The sequence below is a fragment of the Dromiciops gliroides genome, chromosome 6 (assembly GCF_019393635.1).
Source record: "Dromiciops gliroides isolate mDroGli1 chromosome 6, mDroGli1.pri, whole genome shotgun sequence".
Classification (NCBI taxonomy): Eukaryota; Metazoa; Chordata; class Mammalia; order Microbiotheria; family Microbiotheriidae; genus Dromiciops; species Dromiciops gliroides.
In genome coordinates this window covers 243,597,859-243,622,987 of record NC_057866.1, presented here as the reverse complement: position 1 = coordinate 243,622,987, position 25,129 = coordinate 243,597,859, and the positions used below count along the sequence as shown (strand labels likewise).

Here is a 25,129-nt window from a genome sequence, read left to right as displayed (position 1 = left end):
ATCTAGCTGCCCCAAACTCAGAAGTCTTAATACCAAGAGGTGAGGGATGGGGATGACAGGAGAAGGGTCAATCCAGGTAAGCAAAAAAGTTTGAGCCAAGACTCAAGTCATTTCCAAGAAGTAGGGCTCACCTTTGGGCAAAGGAGTGTGTTGACGGAATACTTTTGTATAAACTGCTCCTTAACAGGAAGTAGAAGCAGTTGGGCCCATTCAGAGCGTGCTGTCAGAGAGTGAGAGGGCCAAGGAGCTGAGCAGCAAGAACAGACACACTAGATCAGGGACATCTGAGAACAGGTGATTGGGCTCACTGACCCCCTGGGAGAAGGCTTTGCAGTTCTGATGGGGAACAAACAGGTCTTTAACAGTATTGAGAAATTTGCCTGTAAGGGGTTGCAAATGGGGCTTTTGGGGGGGGGAGGGGCAATGAGGGTTAAGTGACTTGCCCAGGGTCACACTGCTAGTAAGTATCAAGTGTCTGAGGTCAGATTTGAACTCAAGTCCTCCTGAATCTAGGGCTGGTGCTTTAACCACTGTGCCATTTAGCTGCCCATAAATGGGGCTTTTGCTGTTAACTCTAGTAACCTCAGTACAACTCGGCAATAACACTATCTTTTTTGAAGACTTTGAGGATTTTGTTCCTTTTGAGTCCCAGGATCCTTTCTTGCAGGCCCCCAAGGACCAACACTTTGGAAGCTGCTTCCTCCTCCCCTTTCCAGCTGCTAACACTTGTCCCAAAGGATAACAGAGCTGGGTCTGAGTACATAATGGAGCAAATAGCCTATGTGTAGCAACAGAAAGGAGAGTGGGATAATTATGTGTGTTCTTCTGGTTAATGAATAACTGATGGATAGGGCAGGAGCCAGTGATGAGGGAGGGGAGGGGAAGATAAGCAACTACCATCTAAGAAGATTCTCATCAGGAGAGAGATTGTCCAGTGCTTTCAAATGGTTGGGTGGAAGGAGAAGGAGCTGGACATTGTCCAGTGATCCCAGCCAGGCCTTAGGAGCATGTGCATCTACTGTTGTTGAGTCATTTCAGGCCTGTTGAACCTTCATGATCCCATTTGGGTGGGGTTTTCTTGGCAAAGATACTGGAGTGGTTTGCCATTTCCTTCTCCATGCATCTATTAGGCCTTTGTAAAAGAAAAGAAAAGAAAAGAAAAGAAAAGAAAAGAAAAGAAAAGAAAAGAAAAGAAAAGAAAGAAAAAATCTCTTTCTTAAGTCTTACCACCATGTATTTGGATGCACGAAAAGGATGTGAGGTGCTAGGTATAACTAGGATCAGTGCCACAGGGATTTTTCCTGTTTCTCATTATTTTTTTTTCTGGTTCTCTTTAAAATAAGGCACCAAAGACGTTATTCAAAAGGGAAATACAGAACCTATCCAAACCACTCAAGAACTGGCCAGGATCTGACCTTTGCCAAACACACTCTAGAAGATGAGCTAAGGACAACAAGCAACTGCTTAGGAAGGGGGAGAAGTGATCAGTATGGGGATTATAGATAGGATCCTGTCTCTTATGGTTCTCAAACCTAGGATGTTTAAGTAACAGTACCTAAGAGTGAGATTTCATTGGAGTCTTGATTCCTTTCATCACCAAAACCATAGGGAACAAACGTTTATTAAATGTCTACTATGTGCCAGGCACTGAGCTCAGCACTTTAGAAATATTATTTCATTTAATCTTCCCAACAACCCTGTGAGGGAGGTACTATTATTAGCCTCATTTTACAGTTCAGGAAGTGGAGGCAAACAGAGGTTAAGTGACTTGCCCAGGGTCACTGCTTCTGGTAAGTATCTGAGGCTAGATTTGCATTTATGTCTATCCTGACTCCAGGTGCAGTGTTCTATCCATTACACCACCTCTGCAGTTTCTGTATCATTGTAAAGAGCTTTGTAAGAATTTCAAGCCTGCATATTTCATGGAACTTTTCACCTAGTTAATGATTCTGCATCAGATTTCCATGAGAACTTCCTCCAGATAAAAAGAGTGAAACCAACTCCTAGCACTTTTAGTTGTTTTCAGAAAACAACTTGAAGATCAGCTGGTTGTACTCAAAGGTTAATGCCTGAATTGGTGTGGACTTGTGGGATTGACCTATGAACATTTGATCCTACTCCCCCTACCAAATCTAGTGACTAATCAAGAATAGCTTCTGATATCCAACTGTGGCAGCAAAGACAGAAACACCACCATGAGCAGCACTATAGGAAAAGTAAGTAAAGAGCTCCCCTATGGAATGCCCTGAATCCTCCATTTCCCCCAAATTAACCTTCATTTCCTCCTCCTCCTCCTCCTCCTCCTCCTCCTCCTCCTCCTCTTCCTCCTCCTCCTCCTCCTCCTCCTCCTCCTCCTCCTCCTTCTTCTTCTTCTTCTTCTTCTTCTTCTTCTTCTTCTTCTTCTTCTTCTTCTTCTTCTTCTTCTTCTTCTTCTTCTTCTTCTTCTATTCCATCTTATCTCCCTCCTTTTCTTACCTCTTCTAGCCATGTTTTTTTTTTCCTTTTTTCTTTGCCTTGTTTCTCCTGTTCCAATTATCCTCAGGTCTTCCTTGCCACTGTTAACTTGTAAATTAAGGAAACAATCAATAAAGCAGAAATAAGGTCTTTAATCAGGGCAGAGGAACTATAGCTCTTGGTATTGCAAAGCAAGAAGCTAGGAATACCCAAAGATGGGAACCTAGTGACGTGGGCTGGAATTTGGGAGTCCAACTGATTGTGAGTCATCCCAAAAGAATTACAAGACTCAATGACTCAGTTTCCAAAGTTTTATTGCAATACTGCGGGTGACCACAGGGAGAGAACCAGAATATTGGAAAGGTCTCTCTCAAATAAGTAAAGACAGTTATATTTATAGTATGGATAAATTGATTATCAGTCTCATTATAATAATCTCCACCTAGGGGTGTTACGGGGGAGGGTTTATCCTAATTTCGAGTTCCTGGGGTCTTAAGCCAACCCCTGAGGCGGGTACCATTTTCAGTGGAGGTGTGTTTATGCGGTTTACACATCATAAGGTGAATCTGGGGACAAATTTGGCCTTTTCTGCACATGTCTCTTTCTGATTCTCATGGCTAGTTTCAAAATAGAATCATTTTTCATTAGAATTTCTATAGATTGTCTTTTTCCTTTATTGTTATTTTGACCTGACCTGTTCTGGTCTGTTATGGATGTTGATAACTTTGGGTAGGAGAACCTAACATAAGTTATCCATTAACTGGGATCTGACTCCCTTTTAGAGCTGATATCTGTACTAGAGCTTGGATCTTAGGTTTTTCTATTAACCCCTTTTTTGCCTCCTACATCATTCCCCCCTTTTCATATACCCCAGGAAAAAGGACGAAGATCATGTCTTCTGTTACTGCTTCCTGCTGAGTGGGGGCAAAATAAGGGCCCACAGAGGGTTCATGAATTGAGGGAGATGTAGGAACTAGTGTTACAAATGCAAGAACCACAACACAAAACACAAATGATTTACAAACAGACCAAGAGGCAACAGGGACCCTAATACAGAATAAATCTAAGAGTTCCATGAAAAACTGGATGAAGCAAGCAGTTGTGAACAGTTTCAGCCACCCAGGTAATCTCTGCGCCGCAGCTCAACCTTCAGAAGGTGTTCTGAACCATATAGACTCCGCCTAAGTCCAGGACCACATTTGCCAGAGATTTTGAGTATTCTTCCAATTCTTGTAACCCTAATGCAGTAGAATTAGAAACTTATTCCATTACCAAAGTTAAATTTGTAAGCATAGCTTCATGTTCAAGTAACCCAACAAAAGGAATAGTGAGGGCAGCAGTTGTCCAGACCCACCAAAGAAAATTATCTCACATTCCTCTTCTGACTCTGGTATAAGAAAAGGCAGTAGCATTTGGACTCTATAATCTAAATAGCCCAAGATAACATATGAGTTTAAGCAGTTGTTAGTTTACACTAAAGACTTATAATCTCCAACTTGGTTTAGGAAGGGGAAATACCTTTGCACAATAGGGTGCAAGGGGACCAGGGCTAGGGTTGACCGGTGAATGGACTTGGCAACTAATCTAGCAGCAAGGTCTGCCCTGTGATTCCCTTGTACTATGGAGTAGGTAGCTTGGTGCCCTTGGCAGTACATAACAGAGATCTGACTGGGCAGATTTATTATAAAACCTGAAATGCATAACTATGTTTCCTAGTTACCATTCTCCCTCTCATCTGAATGGGGAGGAATTTCACTTTCTTCTAAACCAAAAAGATATCCAGTTAACTTAACCTTACCATGTAAGCATTAGCAGTCAGATGACAAACCTGAATATCAATATACCTTGTTGTTTGACATAAAAAGTGACTACACATTTAAACTGAAAACAGTAAGATCTTACATACTGGCATTGTGCTCATTTCTTCTACTGACTACTTGCTCTGATTATAGAAATCTGCTATAAAAGAAAAAGCAGGGACATGATTATAAGGCCAGGATAAAACATCCTTAGCTCTGTTTGATCTCAGGTCAAAGTTACAAGTGACCACCAGTCATACAGTAATAGCCAAATTCAGGAACAGACAGGTGGGGAAACTTTTCCTATTCAGTAGGAACACAGTGAGCCAGAAGGAGCCTACCTCGGATTGAGTCTGAAATTGCACTCTCAGCTTTTCCCCAGATACTTCCACCTGTAAGCAACACATTCCCTCTTGTGGCATTGATTTGTGGCATTCTCTCCAGTACTTGCATTACTGGCTTAACCATCCAAACAATTATACCTGAATTCAAAACTCAAAACAATATAAATTACAATCCCCAAATATTTTATCTTAAATAGCAAACCTCTACTCTCATGAAATTGCAATGAGCAAAAAAGATTTACCAGAACACACACCTATGTTGCTTGGTTTTTCTTTCCTTCTTCTCAGGTTTAAACTTTATCCTGGTGTAAAGATCAATCATTAGAAATTACTTCTATACAATAAGCAACCTTATAAATCCTCAGCAAAACCATTCCTTATAACAAGCTCTTTTCTGGCAAGTTTACAAATTTTAAAAAATCTAAAAGGCCTTTTTCTGTTTAATGATTTACCAGCTTCCAACGCTTTCCTCTGTCTTAGAGGAAACAACCAACGTACCTGTTTTTGTTTAAACCATCAATTGCTTTTTTTCCAATTTTAACACAATTACAAATTTAACACAATTTTAACACATATACATCAATTTTTAAATAACTTTAAAACTTTAACAGTACTCTTTGGTTCCTTCCAGAATTCACAAACCTTGAAATGGCAAGTGAACAGCTAAAATGGCAGTGCACCTTAAATATATTCCCCCCCTTTTTTTTCCCAAGATTCCAAATTCTTTGAACAGTCAGTACAAAATGGCACAGTTTTCTTTTTATCTGCTTTTACCAATAATTTTAAATAATCTGGACAGTTTTTTTAAGATTTTCTAAACATTTTCTCTCTCACTCATCCACTCACAGCTCTGGTGCTACACAGCCATCCAGCCCTTGGGGTGGAGGGGAGGCAGTGGCGCAAGTCACACTTGACTAGAGACATTTTTCATTACAACTTTTACACATTACAAATAGTTCCTGATTTTTTAACCATTCCACTACAAAAGATTTCAAAGTAGCAGCATTTTCAAACCAGCTTTTACAATGTTCATCTAAGGCTATGAATGCCTAGCAAAGAAGTTACATCCTGATTCCAAATTCAAAACTCTTAAGTAAACGCACACCTGTACAGAAGTCAAAGACTTCCCTTCTCCCACCTTCAGAGCCTGGCCATCGCTCTGAAAGACTATGGGGAGGGGGGAGGGGTACAACCAAAAATTCCCCACAGATTGTACAACACAGTTACAACATTTGACAGACATAAATGCAGAAGACAACAAGCAGGCTAGCAGCAGCACACAGACAAGCAAACAAACAGTCATACCATAAATCTTTTATCTTGCAAATAAATCCTTTTTTTCTTTTCACCCATGTCCAATTTTTTCCCTTTTTCCAAATTGGTAAGGATACACCCGAGGGGTCATGCAGAATGTTTTTTCTCCCTGTCCCTTTAAGGTGGGTTAGGCTAAGACCGCACTTGTGAAAAATCCTACCTCAGACCTTGGGGGCCCACCCAATGTGACTGAGGTTTCTGAGGCAACAGAGGGGAAAAACACAACGCATACTCCATCCCAGGGAACCCAAGAGCCAAATAAGGGGGTTGCTGTGGTCAGACAGTATTGCAATAAAACACCACCCGTTTTCTTTTCCAGGTCAGTGCTATCAGACTTGTCCCAATTTTTTTTTTTTTTTTTTTTAGTGAGGCAGTTGGGGTTAAGTGACTTGCCCAGGGTCACACAGCTAGTAAGTGTTAAGTGTCTGAGGCTGGATTTGAACTCAGGTACTCCCGATTCCAGGGCCGGTGCTCTATCCACTGTGCCACCTAGCTGCCCCTTGTCCCAATTTTTTAAGATACACCCCAATGGGGAGTCATTAGGGATGCTAGCCTCCTGACCCATCTGTAACCTCCCGGAGATTACCGACACCGCACCTGCGTCCACGTGGGTGTCCCAAAACAGCAAAGAACCCAATCCAGGGCGTCCCCCAGACTGTTGGGTCTTGCCAACAGGGCAATTCCTTTCTTCCCTTTTCAGGAAAAAAAAAGGAAACCCCTCAGGGTAAATCGCTTGATCCCAGACTAACGAGAAATACCTCCACTCACTTTGGTGAGCCCACCGGACTCCCAAAGGAGCAAAAAAACCAAACCTGTGTACAGGAGGTTAAAAGCAAATCCCAAACTTACCTTTGCAAGATCTCACCCCTCTGAGTCTGGTACTTGAAGTCACATGGGGCAGCAAATGATGTGGGCTGGAATTTGGGGTCAAATTGATCGTGAGTCGTCCCAAAAGAATGACAAAACTCAGTGACTCAGTTTCCCAAGTTTTATTGCAATACTGTGGGTGAACACAGTGAGAGAACCAGAATATTGGAAAGGTGCCTCTCTAATAGTGAAAAAAAAATTGATTATCAGTCTCATTATAATAATCTCTACCTTGGGAAGGTACAGGGGAGGGCCTGTCCTCACTATAATATTCTCCACCTAGGGGTGTTGCAAGGGAGGGCTTTTCCTAATTTGGAGTTCCTGAGGTCCTAAGCCAATCCCTGAGGTGGGTACCTTTTTCAGTGGAGGTGTGTTTTGGGGGTTTACATGTCATAAAGTGAATCTGGGGACAAATTTGGCCTTTTCTGCGCATGTCTCTTTCTGATTCCCATGGCTAGTTTCAAAATAGAATCATTTTTCATTAGAATTTCTATAGGTTGTCTTTTTCCCTTATTGTTATTTTGACCTGACCCGTTCTGGTCTGTTATGGATGTTGATCACTATGGGTATGAGAACCCAACATAAGTTATCCATTAACTGGGATCTGACTCCCTTTTAGAGCTAATATCTGTACTACAGCTTGGGTCTTAGGTTTTTCTATTAAGCCTTTTTTGCCTCCTAATCACTAGGACAGGGTTTTTATGGGGTAACAGAACAAAGGGAACCAAAAGACTGCTCCAGAGTCTTGTACAGAAACTAACTATTTAAAGTAAATGAACCTTTAACAAAAGAAACTATAGAACTGCTCCTGAATTAATAGATGCTATTTAACTCTAAATAGAAACTACTTAATGTAGGGGGACCCTTTTACATAATGACATAAAGTCTAGGAAGTAAGGTGGGGGAATCATTTTGCTTGGGGGGAAGGTCCATAAATCAATCAAGAGTCTGGAATTGACAAAGACCAGTCAGCCCCAGGCAATTCACCTGTCTTTATAGGGGGAGTGGGTGGGGAATCAGTCAGTTCTCAATAAATTTGTAATGATCACCACTATCTACCTTTCTAGCCCCACTCAATTCCTAAATCCATTTTTTTTTACCCTTGATGTATACTGTCCAAGCCTTAGCTACCATCTTCCCCCTGCCTAACTCCTCTGACTCATTTGTGTTCATCATGGGAAGTTAAGGAAGTTAGAAACATAGAATTCATCTAATTTCACTTCTTCACTTTACAAATGAGGGGACCTGGGGGCAGCTAGGTGGCGCAGTGGATAGAGCACCAGCCCTGAAGTCAGGAGTACCTGAGTTCAAATCTGACCTCAGACACTTAACACTTACTAGCTGTGTGACCCTGGGCAAGTCACTTAACCCCAATTGCCTCACTAAAAAACAAATGAGGGGACCTGGGTCCCAGAAAACCGAAGTGACTATTTTTGAAAATCATACAATGAGAGAGACAGAGCTGGGATTCTAATCTGGGTCTCCTGATTCTCAGGCCAATCAAGGCCGACCCTCCCGACCCTCTCACATCAATAATCAAACATCCAAAACTGCTTCCACTCATAATGTTGCCAATAGCAACTCTGGAAGCAACGCGTCCTCTCTTGTCAGCAGTTAGGGGCATGGTTGAAGAGGATTATGAATCTGATTGATTTTGTCAAGACTGATCCAGACTGGCAAACAAGATAACACAAGAATAACTGAATTGCATTATTCACCCATAAGGATTTACTTTGGCTCAGAAGACCTGACTTGACTTTGTTAGTAAGTCTTGATATTGACATCTTCTCTCATAGGTTATCAAGTGCCAAGCTGCTATTACCTGGGGTCCTGGGGAGCCATTTTCTATTGAAGAGGTGGAAGTGGGTCCCCCACAGGCAAAGGAATTACGCCTAAAGGTACAACATCTATCTAATTCGCTGCATTTCTATATCCATTTTAAGTCAACATAATGACAAGGGAACAATGCCAAACTACAAATAGGTAGACTTATTTTCTAGTCTTTACTATTCATTAGCTCCTTGACCTTAAGCAAGTTTTTTCAACTCTCTGGATGTCAGTTCTCTTCATTTGTGGAATTAGAATCAATCATCTATACACTTACCACCTGCCCTGAATTTTCATGACTCTCAAACTTTGTCAGAGCTGCCTTTTGAAAGAAGATAGGGAGAATTTGTACCCTACCACTAGTAAATACTATGCTTACCACTGAGCAATGTTTCAGCTGTGCTATAGCCTAAAGGCTTCTGAATTACTTTCAAATATTGAGTAAAATTGTAATGAGAAAAGGTGAGAGGAGCAGAAGGAAAGGATTCCTCAAATGTTTAAATTGTAAAAGATTCATCATTTTATGGAGCAGGAAACTAAAGCCCAACCAAGTACAGTGATTTGCCCAAGATCCTGGCAGTGGGGATTAGGACAAATTCTCATCAACCTGATTCAGGTCTTCTATACCACACCTCTTTATACCCTAACAGCACTGATATAATATGGAATGGCTTAGACTTTTGTCACTTTTTTTGTCTGGTTGATTTTTCAGTAAAGTTCTTATAGAAAAAGACATGCACAGGGGCAGCTAGGTGGCGCAGTGAATAAAGCACTGGCCCTGGATTCAGGAGTATCTGAGTTCACATCCGGCTTCAGACACTTGACACTTACTAGCTATGTGACCCTGGGCAAGTCACTTAACCCTCATTGCCCCTCAAAAAACAAAAACAAACAACAAAAAAAAGAAAAGGAAAAGACATGCACGCAAACCCTATTGTGAGGAAACCCAGTGTCTCCTCACTCTCTTCCTTGCAAAGATAATGAACTATGGATATGTTGAAAGAAAATCTTCATTAGGACGTCAGCCTAATAAAACATGGAGGCTCAGGAAAATGTAGCAAAACGAGTTTGTTGTTTCATAAAGGTAATACACATTGCGTGAGTCTGGCCTGGAGCTCAGTCTGTGCTTGACCTTTTAAAGACAAACTTGCATAACAAGAGAAATCAGTTCTGATAGGTTAAGAATAAAAATAAAAATAGGAATAGAATATTCAAATTCATAAGGACCAAGTGAAAACACGATTTCAATCCTGGCTTGGGTGAATAACCAGGAAAAAAAGCTCAAGAGGCTAAGATCCATTGGAAAAAGTAAAGGGAGAGACAGTGGAAAAAAGAGGCTAAAATTAGAAAAAGGGTACTTAGTGGCTAACTTGAAATTTAAAGGGACAGCACATAGGAAATTGGGGAAAATTTCTTACCCAACTAGAAGATCAGAAAATTGCTTTTTTTCCCCTCTTTGTTACAAGGATTGTCTCATTGAGCAGGGGTTGGAGGGAAGGATATAATATGGAATGAAACTGATTTTAAAAAGATAACAATGAAAGGCTTTTTTAAGAAGACAAATAATCAGGGTAGTAAGTATTATCCCCTCTCTTTATTGCCCATCCTACTCTTCCCCCTTGTTCCCTCATATTTTAAAGCACCTTCTACAAAATGCCAATTTGAGATATATTGGATAAACTACTGTGACTTCCCATAGTTCCCTCAAACCCTATCCTCCCCTGCCTGACTAGGTATTGGCTATCAAAACCTAGATTGTGACAATATCTGATGAAAAGGCATGTTGTTTTTTTTTTTAAAGTAACTTCATTGGGGGCAGCTAGGTGGCACAGTGGATAAAGCACTGGCCCTGGATTCAAGAGGACCTGAGTTCAAATCTAGCCTCAAAAACTTGACACTTATTAGCTGTGTGACCCTGGGCAAATCACTTAACTCTCATTGCTCCACCAAAAAAAGGTAACTTCATTATTTGTTCTTATTTGGAATTAGAACTAATAAAAATTACGCATATCCCATTGTATTCATTAATTCCATAACTATGTCTCTTTGGCACAGTGTATAGAGCCCTGACCCTGGAGTCAGAAAAATCTAAGTCTAGATCCATCCTGACACTTACTAGCTATGTGACCTTGGACAAGTAACTGGTCACTATCTGCCTCAGTTTCCTCAACTATAAAATGGAGATAATAATAGCAGCTATCTCAGAGGGTTGTTGTGAGGATTAAATGAAATAATATTTGTAAAGTGTTTAGTATAGTGCCTGGTATGTTGTAGATGCTTAATAAATGCTTATTCCTTGTCCTTTCTTTTACCCTTTATAGTATATAAATCTAGTACTCGTAATTTACAGTACTTTCCCATGAGAGTCTTGACTCTCATTTTCCTTAGAACCTTGTTTCTTTTATAACAAAAAGCTATAAAATTGTCTTCTGGATTGGCCTTCATCTCTGTGAGAGTCCTTTCTATCTCTGGAAAACACTATCAGTCCATTGTTCCCCTACAAGCTTATTGAATGCACTCTTTGGTTTCTGTTCAGATTGTGGCTACAGGGTTATGTGGGACTGAGCTAAAGATTCTACAAGATTTATATCCCCTTCCTTATCCCATTATCCTGGGTCATGAAGGAGCTGGGATTGTTGAGAGTGTGGGAGAAGGAGTGACATCTGTGAAAACAGGTATGAATTAATTGGTTCACACCTGATCAGAAACTGATAATCTTGGAAATGAAAGACAACTTATGATAGACTTTTGGGGAAATTTTAAAACATTCTTGAACTAGACAAGAACAGAATAAGGATAAATGAAACCACCTATTTGTTATCCATGAAAGAAAACACAATTAATTCACTAGTTAAAAAGGAAGAAAGAATGCATTTAATTTGTTGGTGGTGTCCATAAGTACATCAGCACCTGGGAAGAGGGAGGGAAATCAAATTGAGATAAGGAATAAAACTAATGAAAGACTAAATGGAGACTTCTAAGAATATAGGATGAATGTTTAAAATAGTCTTTACATGTAACTGGGGAAAAATAAAATACTATTTTAAAAACAATATATAATGAAATGACAATAGAAATGTGACATCTATGTTCTGAAAGGTATCATCTGAAAGATTAAAGAGGCTAATATATGTAAAGCACTTTACAAACCTTAAAGGATATTACATTTTAGGTATATTATTATTGTCCCTTGACATTTAATATTGGTGCCCATTGTTAGATACATTTCCTAACTCTGGATTCTACATCTAAGGACAGATGTATGGTATATATTCACGCTCTAAAGCCAATGGTCTCTATCCTGTTCTTAAACCCTTGTCAAAATTGGCTAAGCAGAACAAAGGTAACAACCCGGATTCTTCTATTGACATCAAAGCCCTAAATGGAAAGGATCTAGAGTCTGAAAAAATGTCTTGGCAATCCATGGTCTCCCATTGTTTTCTACTGGAAAAACCAACCACCTCAGGAAATCAATGTGTTGGACCCAAATTGTGAAATCTGGCACCAAGAGGATACAAAGAAAAGGCAATGTGGTCCTATGGAAGAAGCATTAATCTTGGAGTCACAGGACCTGAATCTGAATCTGACCTTTCCCCCTTAAGACTTGTGTGACCTCAGTTATAACCATGGAGCACAATGCCTCAGGGATGGGCTCTAATGTAATTAATCAGGGGCAGCTAGGTGGATAAAGCCTCTGCCCTGGATTCAGGAGGACCTGAGTTCAAATCCAGCCTCAGACACTTGACACTTACTAGCTGTGTGACCCTGGGCAAGTCACTTAACCCTCATTGCCCTACTAAAACAAGAAAAGAAAAAAAATTAATCTAATGTAGTTAATCATTCAAAAAATAGCTATTATGTCACTGTGCTAAGCCTGAAGATAGAAAAAAAAAAGGCAAGAACACAGTCTCTGCTCTCAAGGAATTCACATTCTATTGGGGAACAACATGTACAAAAAAGATATGGATGACTTCTTGGCTATATTAATTCTGTGAGACCTTTTCAGGGAACAAAGAGACTTTGTAACATCCATTTGTTATGTCCCCTTGTCCAAGAGAATACAGAATTCCTCTTTCAGGTTCAATTTTTTTAAAATTATGTCATAGGTATATGATAAAACTCTCACCTGTAGCTCCAAGAAGAGGTAATCACCCACACCCTGGATGATTATATCCAGGCTAAACCAAGTTGAAGGTCACCAATAGGCCTCAAACCCATCAGTGAGTTACAGGATATCTACCCCAAGCATGTGAAGACTTCCCTCAACAGAATGGACAGATGAGAACAATTTGTTCAGTGGGCATGAAGGAGACTGAAGCAGGAACCTCAGTGTGCTTAGAGATTGGTCAGACATTGGAGATGCCAAGGTTATCCACTACATCCTGGACACCTTGACTTTTTTTCCTGCCACTGGACTTCTTTTTTTTTTTTTTTTTTTTAGTGAGGCAATTGGAGTTAAGTGACTTGCCTGGGGTCACACAGCTAGTAAGTGTTAAGTGTCTGAGGCCGGATTTGAACTCAGATCCGCCTGACTCCAGGGCCGGCGCTCTATCCACTGCGCCACCTAGCTGCCCCGCCACTGGACTTCTATAACTCTGGAAGAGCGAGTGAGGCTTCAAACTTTGCACAACTCTGCCTCACTTAGATCCAATTCATAGCCCCTTGCCTGTGAATAAATAAACAAAAAAATTTTAAAGGTATCATCCCATGATATCATTGGTCCACCAATACAACTTTTTATTAGACCTTCCAGAGGGTACGGACCATATGTCTATATAATACCTTGTGTATTTTCAGAGCCTTTACAGTGTCTTCCTGCCACTCAGAATGTTTCAGGGGCCCCTTTCTCACCTATGATGTGTACTGAGGAAGAATAGGGACAGAGTTGGGGGCTGGGTCAGAGATTTCACCTCTGGTAAGAAAAACTTCAACTAAGGAAACGAAAGTAAATGAGCAAATGAGAGTAAAAAAGAAAACATGCCGGCGGTGGGGGAAGTGAATATAATTCATTTTATATACATTACAAATGGGTTGGATTCTTTTCTATTATTCTGGAATATGAATAGTATCACTCACCTCCATTGTTACATATAACAAAGACTTGAATATATTTGCGTGTGTACAGACGCATATATCATCTTTTCACTTAGACAATAATGTTATTGTTAATGGTTATTCCCTGTCTGTAATGGGGTTTATTGAAAAGACAAGTGGAGAAACAGCAATTCCCCCTCCCACACACAAATGGGGGCAATGATTAAATATCTATAGTTTTACACCACCCGATGTAATGAGGGCCTTGACCACCTTGGAGCTTTCCCCCCACTTGAGGACAACCTGACCTCAGCCAAAATTCCAACAGCCTCCAACTCACTTCCATTATTTGGAGCCCCATAGATATTTCTGGGGACCTAAGAAGGTCCTACTTGCAACTCTGAGCTTTAGACTCTCCTCTCATCCCAAATCCTTTGTGATTGTGGCAGCCTGGTCTGCCTCCCCTGGTTTCCCATCAGTCTATGCAGGAGGGTTTGAAGTCATTCTTGAGACCTTCCTCAAAGCCTTTTCTTCTTTGATCAATACAAGTTCTTTTTATAGTACCAGTGATTTATAGCTACTAAAGAAGTACTGGATGATCTTGGTGAGAACTTTTAAATGTCATAACAAATGTTTTGTTAGCTTTTTGGACACAGAGATGTCATAAAGACTAGTTGTTTACTAAGTGTTCACAATTACAATTGATCTCATTCCTTTAGGAGACAGAGTCATTACGCTTTTTCTTTACCAGTGTGGCGAATGTGCCTTTTGCCTAAATTCTGAAAGCAACTTGTGTTTGAAGAGAGGGTAAGGGCCAGTTATTTATGGTACTTTTGAAAAAGATCACTTTAATCTGCTTAAAAACTTAATATGACTTTAACATTTCTAATTTTCCAACCTTTGTCTCTCTCTCTCTGCCAACAAAACAGTCCTTCTTCAGGTTCTGGATTGATGGATGATGGTTCCAGTAGGTTTACCTGTAAAGGGAAACCAATTCATCATTTTAGTAACACCAGTACCTTCACCGAATATACAGTGGTGAGGGAGACCTCAGTGGCCAAGATCGATGTGGCCATACCTCTGGAGAAAGCATGTCTGTTTAGCTGTGGCTTTTCCACTGGGTATGGGGCCGTGCTGAATACAGCCAAGGTGAGGATTCCATAGCTACTGTGAACTTACCTGTTGAGTTATAGAAGTAGAAGCAGGGGCAGCTAGGTGGCGCAGTGGATAAAGCACTGGCCTTGGATTCAGGAGTACCTGACTTCAAATCAAGCCTCAGACACTTGACACTTACTAGCTGTGTGACCCTGGGCAAGTCACTTAACCACCATTGTCCTGCCAAAAAAAAAAAAGAAGTAGAAGCAAATTAATTATTCATAGATCATACATTTATAGGCAATGTGAGAAAAACACAACACATGAACACACATGCATGCACACACACACATACACATACACAAAAACAAAAACAAACCCCGCCCTGTTCAAATCTACCTGCTTTCTGAAGAACATAGATTCCTAGAATCTCACAGACGAAAGGGATTCCTGTAGCCATCTAATCCAAACCATATCAGAACAATAATCCTCTCTATAAAATAGCAGGCATGCAGCCTTCATTTGAAGATATCCAGTGAGGGAGAGAACCTGCTACCCCTATTCCATTCCAATTTTAAATAGCTAATTGCTAGAAAGATTTTCCTTTAAAAAAATAAAATAAGGGGCAGCTAGATGGTGCAGTAGATAGAGCACTGGCCCTGGAGTCAGGAGGACCTGAGTTCAAATCTGGCCTCAGACACTTAACACTTACTAGCTGTGTGACCCTGGGCAAGTCACTTAACCCCAATTGCCTCACAAAAAATAAAATAAAATAAAGATTTTCCTTGTATCAAAAATAAATTTGTGTCTTCATAATTCCCACCCAACCATCCTATGCTGCTACTCTCTACTCTCTAGGGAGTAGAATAATAAAAATGATGATTAATAATAATAATTAGTATTTGTATAGTTCTTTGTGAACAAACTTCTTGTATATGTTGTCTCATTTGATACTCAAAATAATTCTATGAGGTGGTTGCATTATGATTATCATCTTTATATTACAGATGAAGAAATTAAGAATGAAAGATTAAGTAATTTATCCAGTGCCACACACAGAGTGTCTGAGGCAGAATTTGAACTTGGGCCTTCCTGACTCCAAATTCAGCACTTTACCCATCATACCATCTCACTGCCTCAACTATTCTTTATAGCTCTGGTGCCCCTTCTTTTCTTTTCCTTGTTAAATATCCCTAGTTTCTTCATCTGATCCTCATATGGTATGTAGTCAAAACCACATTAGAAGCTGACAGGTTCTGTTATTTGTCCCTCTGTATTCAGGTGGCCGTGAAAACTTTATAACTTTGTCCTGTCACAACTGTCAAAACCCTTCCTCCATATTCTTCATTCAAATAGCTTCTGAAATCTAGGCCTTTCATCTCCTGCACTCAAGTGGTCCATGGAGAAATGGTGAGTCCCTAGGTATGGATGAGCCCCCATTAGGGTATCCTTTGGTTGGATTTTTGCCATTTAAGAAATGGATGCGGGGCAACTAGGTGGCGCAGTAGATAGAGCACCAGCCCTGGAGTCAGGAGGACTTGAGTTCAAATCTGGCCTCAGACACTTAATACTTACTAGCTGTGTGACCCTGGGCAAGTCACTTAACCTCAATTGCCTCACTAAAAAAAAAAAATTTTTTTTTAAAAAGAAATGGATGTGAAGAGAAATATAAGGCTGATGATAGCTAGAAGAAAATAAAAAGAAAGACCAGCAGGAGGAGGAGAAAGAAAGAGATGGAAATAAATAGCTGTAGTCAAACAGCCCTATGCATTGAGATTCCGTTCTTGTTCACAAGAAAATATCACTTTATGATAATTATTATTTTAATTCTTCATATACTTCTTCACTTCCATCCCAAATGAGAACATGTTATTATAAGAAATCACTGGTTTTAATATGACTTTTTTGAAATACCTTTTCTTTATGTTTCAGGGAAAATAAATATAGACCTGATTCTTACATGGTTAATAGCAACAATAAAATATATAAAAACTCACATTTACATAGCAAAGCATTTTTAAGCCCTATGGGGTATTTTTATCCCCATTTTATAGGTGAGAAAACTGAGTATAAGAAAGGTCAGACAATTTGACCAAGATCATCCAGCTAGTAAATGTTTTAGTCTGGATTTGAACTCAAAGTACAACAGTATGTTCACTCTAACACATTGCTTGTGCCTTTTGTTTTGTCTTGTTTTATTTTGTTTGGATGGAGTTTTTTACATGTTTCTACATAGGTCAAACCTGGTTCTGTCTGTGCTGTCTTTGGCCTGGGAGGAGTTGGCATGTCAGTGATCATGGGCTGCAAGGTGGCTGGTGCTTCACGTATCATTGGAGTGGATATCAACAAAGACAAATTTGCAAAAGCCAGAGAGCTAGGAGCCACTGACTGCATTAGCCCTCAAGACTTGGAAAAACCCATTCAGGAAGTGCTATTTGACATGACTAATGGTGGAGTGGACTATTCCTTCGAGGTTATTGGAAAAGCAGATACCGTGGTAGGTATCCCACCAGAGTGAAAGACGGTCATATTTCTAAGAGTATTTCTTTCACTTTAATTCTTCTACAATCTGGGATCTCATTGTGGAAGTGTGCCGAATTGGGAATCAGAGCACACGAAGGCAAATTTTCCCTCTGCTGCTACCTTGGTTTATTTGTCTGTAAAAGGTGGAGTTTGAGGGGCAGCTAGGTGGTGCAGTGGATAGAACACTGTCCCTGGATTCAGGAGGACCTGAGTTCAAATCAAATCTCAGACCATTGACACTTACTAGCTGTGTGACCCTGGGCAAGTCACTTGACCCCAATTGCCTCACAGAAAAAAAATAATAAAGGTGGAATTTGAACTAGATGGTCTATATTCCGGCTCTAAATCTATGCTCCTTTTATCAAAGTGGGTCCTTCCTTCACTGCCATAAATCCCAGTTCCTCTACATGACTGACCTCTGTGCCTTGTCCTTAGTGCTGAGCCCCACCAAATTGAACTAGATTCCTGGGGCCTTATAAGGACAGAGCAGTGCTTGAAGCTTTTGCACAGCTTTTAATGATCTTAAATAGTGCTTTAATTAAAACGTTGAGTCTCTCTCCTATATTCCTCCCTCATATCTAGCTTTTTCTCGTGTTCCACTATACAGCTTGTGTCCTGTAATTTAACCAAAGAAACTTCCTTACCTACTTACTACCAGGCAAACTTATTTGACTCGCCCCTCTCACCCCTCTCACCCCTCTTTCCCCTCTTTTCTTTTTTCAATTATATTTTTTCAATCAGACAAAATTCTCCTTCTATTATTCCTCCTAAAAAAAATTTACTCCAACTTCCCCCCCCCAAAAAAAATTGAGAATGAAAGGGAAAAAAACTACTACAAACATCATGCATAATGAATGAAAATAAATTTCTGCATCGGTCATGTAGTATGTGTTTGTGTGTGTACGCACATATATATGTATAGATATACAGATTATATATACATACATGTATATATACATATATACACATACATACACACACAGATATATATCTTATTCTGCACTCTGAGTCTTTCACCTCTCTATTGAGAAATGGGTAGCATGTTTCTTCATTAGTCCTCTGGAATCATGATTGGTCATTACAATGACCAGAGTTCTTAATTTTTTCAGTGTTGTTTGTCTTTACCATCCTGGTTTTGTTAATTTCACTCTCCATCAGTTCATGTGAGTCTTCTCATATTTCTCGGAAATAATTTCTTATAGCACAGTAGTATCATATCCTATTTACAGCTATACGCCAATTGATGGGCACCTCATCGGATTCTTTGCCACCTCATTCCTATATATATTTAGAGTTTGTTTTGCTTAGGGACTAATCCCTCCCTTACTCTTGTTGTTGCTATTCAGTCAGTCATGTTGTGACCGGGGTTTTCTTGGCAAAGATACTGAATGGTTTGCCATTTCCTTTTCCAGAGGATTAAGGCAAATGGAGGTTAAGTGACTTGCCCAGGGTCACACAGCTAGTAAGTACCTGAGACTGTATTTGAACTCAGAGATTCCTGGCTCTAGTCTGCACTCTAGCCACTGAAGCTTCTAGCTGCCTCCCCCCCTCACTCTATCATCCTCTAATTCCTCATTTCCCCTTTTCCTCCCATTTGAATGTACCCAACTGTGTGTTTGTGTAGTCCTTACTCTTGACAATTTCAGATGAAAATGAGGGTCAAGTGTCTTTCCCCCCTTATCCCCAAGTGCTTGTATGTAAAGATAGTTACTTACACACCTCAAATATATGACAACTTTTCCAAACCCTTCTTTCCCTTCTCTCCTCTCCCAACGTATGAGTATTGCTCTTGCTATCAGCAGCTGCTAAATCATATGTGATCCTGATTATGGTTCTTCAGTACTTGAATTCTGTCTTTCTGTCTGCTTGAAATATTTTTTTTCTTTTACCTGAAAGCCCTGGATTTTAGCTCTCATGTTCCTGGAAGTTTTCATTTGGAGTGTTTTTTTCAGGAGGTAGCTGATGGATTCTTTGTATTTTCATTTTGCCCTCTGATTCTAAGAGATCTAGACAGTGCCCCCAGTATGATCACAGGACCTCCTCTTGCTTGGATGCACAGCCTCTCCCCTTTCCCAATGTCCACAGACCTCTCTGCTTCCCTATGCCACCTAGGCTGGTGACTTTTCTAGGATTTCACCACCAGAACTTGATCTGCTGCATTTTTTAAATCTGTGTGCAGGAATTGGGGTGGTAGAGAGCTTGCTATACTTCCTGCTACTCTGCCATATTGGCTCTGTCCCCCCCTCCCAGTTTCTTCTTAAACAAATCCACTTTTTTCCTGGCCAGAATTAGTCTCATAAAGTATTCTGACCTAAAAGTTAGGTCAGAGAAGATCTAGCAGTTGCCAGTCCCAAGTCAGATGTAAAAGTGAATAACTGATGATGTGAAAAGATGAATTTTGCAACTCTAATGGAATTTTTTAATCAAATGGTTAACTAACATTTATGGGGGCAGCTAGGTGGCACAGTGGATAGAGCACCAGCCCTGGAGTCAGGAGGACCTGAGTTCAAATCTGGTCTCAGACACTTAACACTTACTAGCTGTGTGACCCTGGGCAAGTCACTTAACCCCAATTGCCTCACCAAAAAAAAACAAAAACAAAAAAACTAACTAACATTTATGGAGGTTTTCAGAGTACTTTGCATATATTGTCTCATGTCATTCTCACAACAAGGTAGGTGCTATTATTATCCCTGTTTTGTAGATGTGGAAACTGAGGCTAAGAGAAGTCAGGATCACACAAATAATAAGTGTCTGAGGCAGGATTCAAACTTAAGTCTTTCTGACTTCAAGTCTAACACTTTCTTCTCCTGTATTGACCATCTGCTTCCAGTTCAGATTTTGGAAGGGACCTTAAAGATCATATAATTAAGCCACCCACTTATTTTCCAGATTTTTTTTTTTTGTCAAAGTTAGACCTCCAGGGAAAATATTCAGGATCATGGGATCAGAGATGATGATCTGAAAGAGCCCTTTAAAGGTCAACTAATTCAATCTCCTCATTCACCAGGCAAGGTAACTGAAGCCCAAAGAGATTAACCCAGAGACTAACTCACTTGTGGTCATAAGCAGCACAATCAGGATTTGAACTCAGATCCTGTGACTCCAAGTTTGGATCTCTTTCTACAATACTGCAAAGCCTGCTTTCCACTGCACTCCACAGGCCCAAATTGCACAATATGGGGGTTGGCTGGTTTATCAACCTGAGCAATGATCACATGAGAGAAATCAGATTTACAAGAATTCTTTAAGAACCCAGGACCTACTCCATTTAGGAGTTTGAAGGAATGCTAGATGTTAGATTGTGGGGCTCAGTGTACTGCATAACTGGCCAGAAAAATCAAGGTTTCTATCTTTTAATCTATGCCCTATCTATCACTGCTGAAGGACATTACTCCCCCTCCCACCCCAGGCTTACTGAAATTCTGTCTTTAATAAATGATCACATTGTTTTTCTATACCTCCTACTTACCCTCCTGATTTATATTACTAATCTATGTATATGCTTATCTCCCCTCAGACTAGATTCCAATTTCTTTGCAAGCAAGAGATTATTTCCTATTTATCTTCATGTCCACCCCCAAGCACTTACACGATATTTTGCACATATTAGAACCTCAAAGAAGTGTTTATTGTGTTTATTTGTGTGACCCTGGGCAAGTTACAAAACCTCTCTCAGCCTCAGTTTCCACATCTGTAAAATAAATACTTTGTTGTGAGAATCACATGAGATAATACGTGCAAAGTACTCTGCAAACCTCCATAAATGTTTGTTAACCATTTGATTAGTAGTGCGTGAAGGAATGAATGAAGGAATGGAACAAACTGGCATAAAAGGAGGGCCAAAAAAATGTATGCAGATTTTTGAGATCATGGGGGCACCATGCCCCTAACCCCCATGATGTAGAAGGGATAAATGTAGTTATATATCATTTGCTAACACTGAGTCACATATAAATCCCTAGCAGTTCCCTGCTGTGTCTAACAGTCAATGTTTTACTTTATCATCTATAATGATAATGATACTTACTGCTTTTTACCAGGCAGCTGCTCTAGCCTCCTGCAACATCAACTCTGGAGTCACTGTGATTGTTGGAGTAATCTCTCCAGGAGTCCAGCTCACCCTGAATGGAAGGTTATTCTTCTCTGGTCGTACCATGAAGGGATCTGTTTTTGGAGGTACAAAGTATAGCAGGAAAAAATGTAAATCTCTGGTAGTAGGCACAAATGGAGTTGTCATAAGCCAATACCTGTATCTCAAAATAGTGAGGTGGAGGAAGCGTTGGCTACCCCCAGTAGCTTCAGGACAGGTTCTCCAAAGGATTAGATTGTAAACTCCTTGAAGGCAGGGACTCTCTTTTGTCTCTTTTTGTATCCCTGGTGCTTAGCACAGTGCCTACCACAAAGTAGGTATTTAATAAATACTGACTGATTGAAAGAAAAGAAAAATGGGAGATAGTCACTGGTGAGACAGAAATTTCCCAAGTTTAAGCCTATAGTGATAAGAAAAGTCTTTGACATCACCAATATAGCCTCCATATGGTTATTTATCCACCAGGGGGAGTTCTTTAGGGATTTTAATTAACCTAGAAAGAGAAGGTGATTGATTATTTTAGCTATGGTTTATAGCTATGGATTAGCCTAATCCAAACATTTGATCTCTATAAAGGCATGGATTAGCTAATCCTATCATGTGGTAGTATTTAAATTATGTGCATTTATGGCAAATAATTTTAATATTCATGAAAATTGTGACAAAAGACTGACATGCCATCATGGAAGGTCTTGTGTCCTTACCTATAGACCTTAGAAGAGAGAGAGAGGCTTTTCTGCTCAGAGTAGTGAAGCAGTGTCCTTGGGAAGCGCATTCATCAACATGCAAAGAGAGAAAAGAAAAAAAACCAAGAATATTGGGGGCAGCTAGGTAGCACAGTGGATAAAACACCAGGCCTGGATTCAGGAGGACCTGAGTTCAAATCCAGCCTCAGACACTTGACACTTACTAGCTGTGTGACCCTGGGCAAGTCATTTAACCCTCGTTGCCCTGCAAAACAAACAAAAAAAAAAAAAAACATGCAAAGAGAGAAGTCTGGGTCACTGGGGAGCTGGTCCCTCTCCTCTGGACCCACAGAGTCTATTTTCCAGTGAATGGTAAGAGGTGCATTAGCTCCTCCCTCCTGTGTCTCTGGACCTCCTTGCTCCTCACTTCTGTCTGAGGTGTCATCCTTGGCTGTGACTTGACTCAGAAATTCACCCACCTGCTTCAAAGATGCCTTCTTCCTCTGGAGCTCTGTACACCAATGAAGTCATGCATGATCACACAAAATTAAAGCTCTAAACTGAAGGGACTGAAATGACTAAACAGCAACAACAAACGGCTAGTTTCCTCAATCACCAATTTATTTTATTATTTTTATTTTATGTCTTGTTTACATCTCACCATCATGTGTAATATGTTTTTCAGGATGGAAACGCAATGAATTTGTCCCCAGGCTGGCTTCTGATTACATGAAAAAGAAATTTAATCTTGATTCGTTAATTACTGACACTTTACCTCTTGAGAAAATCAATGAAGGATTTGAGTTGTTGAGGACAGGAAAGACGTAAGTTGTTGCCAGAAACTGAAAAGGGAAAATGCCCAGAAGCTCTAGGAAATCATGGAAGATTCCTCCCAGCCCAGAGATGAGAATCTTTAATTAAGATTCAGCTCTTAAGGGGCAGCTAGGTGGCGCAGTGGATAGAGCACCGGCCCTGGAGTCAGGAGGACCTTAGTTCAAATGCGGCCTTAGACACTTAACACTTACTAGCTGTGTGACCCTGGGAAAGACACTTAACCCCAATTGCCTCACTAAAAAAAAAAAAAAAAGATTCAGCTCTAAAGGAGGGATTTCCATCCTCAAAAAACATTAGCCCAAGTTCAGGTACAAACTTAAAAGTTCCATTTCCCTCTGAAGAAGAAAATGAGGCAAGTATTTTACTCTTTTTTTTAAATTAAGTTTTATCTTATTTTCAAAGATCAGCCTTCTCTCCTTCCCACTTCCACCCTCCTCCCTTACTGAGGAAGCAAGAAAAACAAATTCCTGTTACAAGCATGTGTAGTCAAGCAAAACAAAATTTCTTATTGGCCATGTCTTTAAAAATATATATCAGGGGCAGCTAGGTGGGGCAGTGGATAGAGCACCGGCCCTGGAGTCAGGAGTACCTGAGTTCAAATCCAGCCTCAGACACTTAACACTTACTAGCTGTGTGACCCTGTGCAAGTGACTTAACCCTCATTGCCCAGCCAAAAAAAAAAAAAAAAAAGTCTCAATCTGCTCTCTGAACCCTCACCTCTCTGTCAAGATGTGGGCAGCATGTTTCAGCATGAAGCATCAGGAATTGTGTTTGCTCATTGTGTTATTCACAGTTCTCAAGTTTGTTTTTTATAATACATATATTTTGTTTTAATCAGAAAGACTTGCCTTCTCAACCTCTTACCCTGGCACCACCCCCACCACACCACACCCCTGACATTGAAAACACAAGAAACAACAAAATCCACTCCTGTGTATAGTTGATCAAATTTCCACACTGGCCCTGTTCTAAAAAAAAAAAATAGTTGTCTCATTCTGTATTCCAAGTCCTCCACTCTCTATCAGGAGGTGGATAGCATGTTTCGTTATTATTCCTCTGAAATTATAGCTGGTCATTACATTGATGAGAACTCAGCATAATAGTCCATTACATTTATGTATCACAATTTGTTCATCCATTCCCCAATTTATGGACACCTCCATAGATTCACATTCTTTGCCTCCTCAAAAAGATATGACCTTTTTGTACATCCTTAGAATTTGTTTTACTTAGGACTAATCCCTCCCTTAACCTATCTTCCCTAATTCCTCCTCCCTCCTGTCTTTTCATTCTTATTTCACTGTGAAGTGAAATGTATTTCTGTACCCAAGAGTGTGTGTGTATTTGTGTGAATAGTTTGTAGTGTGTGTATATGTTCTTCTTTTGACCAGTTCATTTGAAAGTGAGTTTCAAGTCACTGACCACTCTTCCCACCTGCTCCTCCTTGTGTGTACACCCAAATATTTAGTAAATAAATTTCCCTAACTTTCTTTTCCCTTTCTTCACACCCATTCCCCTCAAGTATTTTAACATTTCAAAAAAAAAAGAACCAATCATGAGAAAGAGACATTATGTCTATAACATCAGTCTGAGCTTTACATATCTCAAGTAACAGACATGGCAGATCAGGAAAGGAGAGATATAAGGGATCACCTAACAAAAATTTATTTAATACCAACCTCTAATTATACAGAAGAGGTATCCAAGGCCAAGGAGGGTTAAGTGCTTCACCCAAATCCCCCAGGTGGTAAACTCCAGAGGTCTAAAGAAATTGGAACGGGATCAGGAATATTGAACCAAAAGCCTTAGGTTTCACCTAAATCTAAATTAGATTAGTTGATTCTGTCTCAGCATGCCCAGATGGAAAGAAATGTCCCAAAAGTCTTTGGGAACTTCCAAATTTTAATAGCTTAAAATAAAGCAAGGGGGGAAGTGAATTGAAAATGTTAGTGTAGAAGAACAAGTAATTCTGAAGCTTTTTCATTTACTGCCTTATTTTTCCTTTTCAGTATCCGCTGTGTCCTGTTGCTTTAAATAGTAACACTGTCCAAAGAACAGCTTCTCCACAATGGCCTCCATGTGCTTCATGAACTGATGATCAGAAACAATTATGCCAAATATTGAAATGGGTAAAAGAGGCTCAGAGTCACCTAATAAGAAATGATTGATATATGTTTTACATTGAGTTAATTAAATTGAGAACAATAATAAATTTTAAACTACTATGAGCTTCTCTTTCATCAGAATCCAGAAAACCAA

At 40.0% G+C, this 25,129-nt stretch overlaps 1 protein-coding gene across 2 annotated transcripts; it reads left to right on the top strand.

Annotated features, from left to right (window-relative positions):
- The first annotated feature begins 2,033 nt into the window (after positions 1-2,033).
- LOC122733027 (alcohol dehydrogenase 6-like) lies at positions 2,034-25,089 on the top strand. Of its 2 annotated transcripts, XM_043973513.1 has the most exons (9): positions 2,034-2,216; positions 8,575-8,676; positions 11,142-11,280; positions 14,359-14,446; positions 14,569-14,788; positions 16,971-17,231; positions 21,301-21,436; positions 22,722-22,860; positions 24,880-25,089. In XM_043973513.1, the coding sequence occupies exons 1-9, from the start codon at positions 2,196-2,198 to the stop codon at positions 24,902-24,904; spliced, it is 1,131 nt and encodes a 376-aa protein (XP_043829448.1). In that variant the 5' UTR covers positions 2,034-2,195; the 3' UTR covers positions 24,905-25,089. The 2 variants fall into 2 exon arrangements, with proteins under 2 accessions (XP_043829448.1, XP_043829449.1); XM_043973514.1 differs by lacking the exons at positions 2,034-2,216; positions 8,575-8,676 and adding an exon at positions 10,539-10,561.
- The last annotated feature ends 40 nt before the right edge of the window (positions 25,090-25,129 follow it).

Excerpts from the sequence above, each read along its gene's own strand:
- LOC122733027 (XM_043973513.1), top strand. The coding sequence starts at position 2,196 with ATGAGCAGCACTATAGGAAAA. Across the intron at positions 2,217-8,574 it reads TGAGCAGCACTATAGGAAAA|GTTATCAAGTGCCAAGCTGC; the intron begins GTAAGTAAAGAG and ends CTTCTCTCATAG. Across the intron at positions 8,677-11,141 it reads CAAAGGAATTACGCCTAAAG|ATTGTGGCTACAGGGTTATG; the intron begins GTACAACATCTA and ends GTTTCTGTTCAG.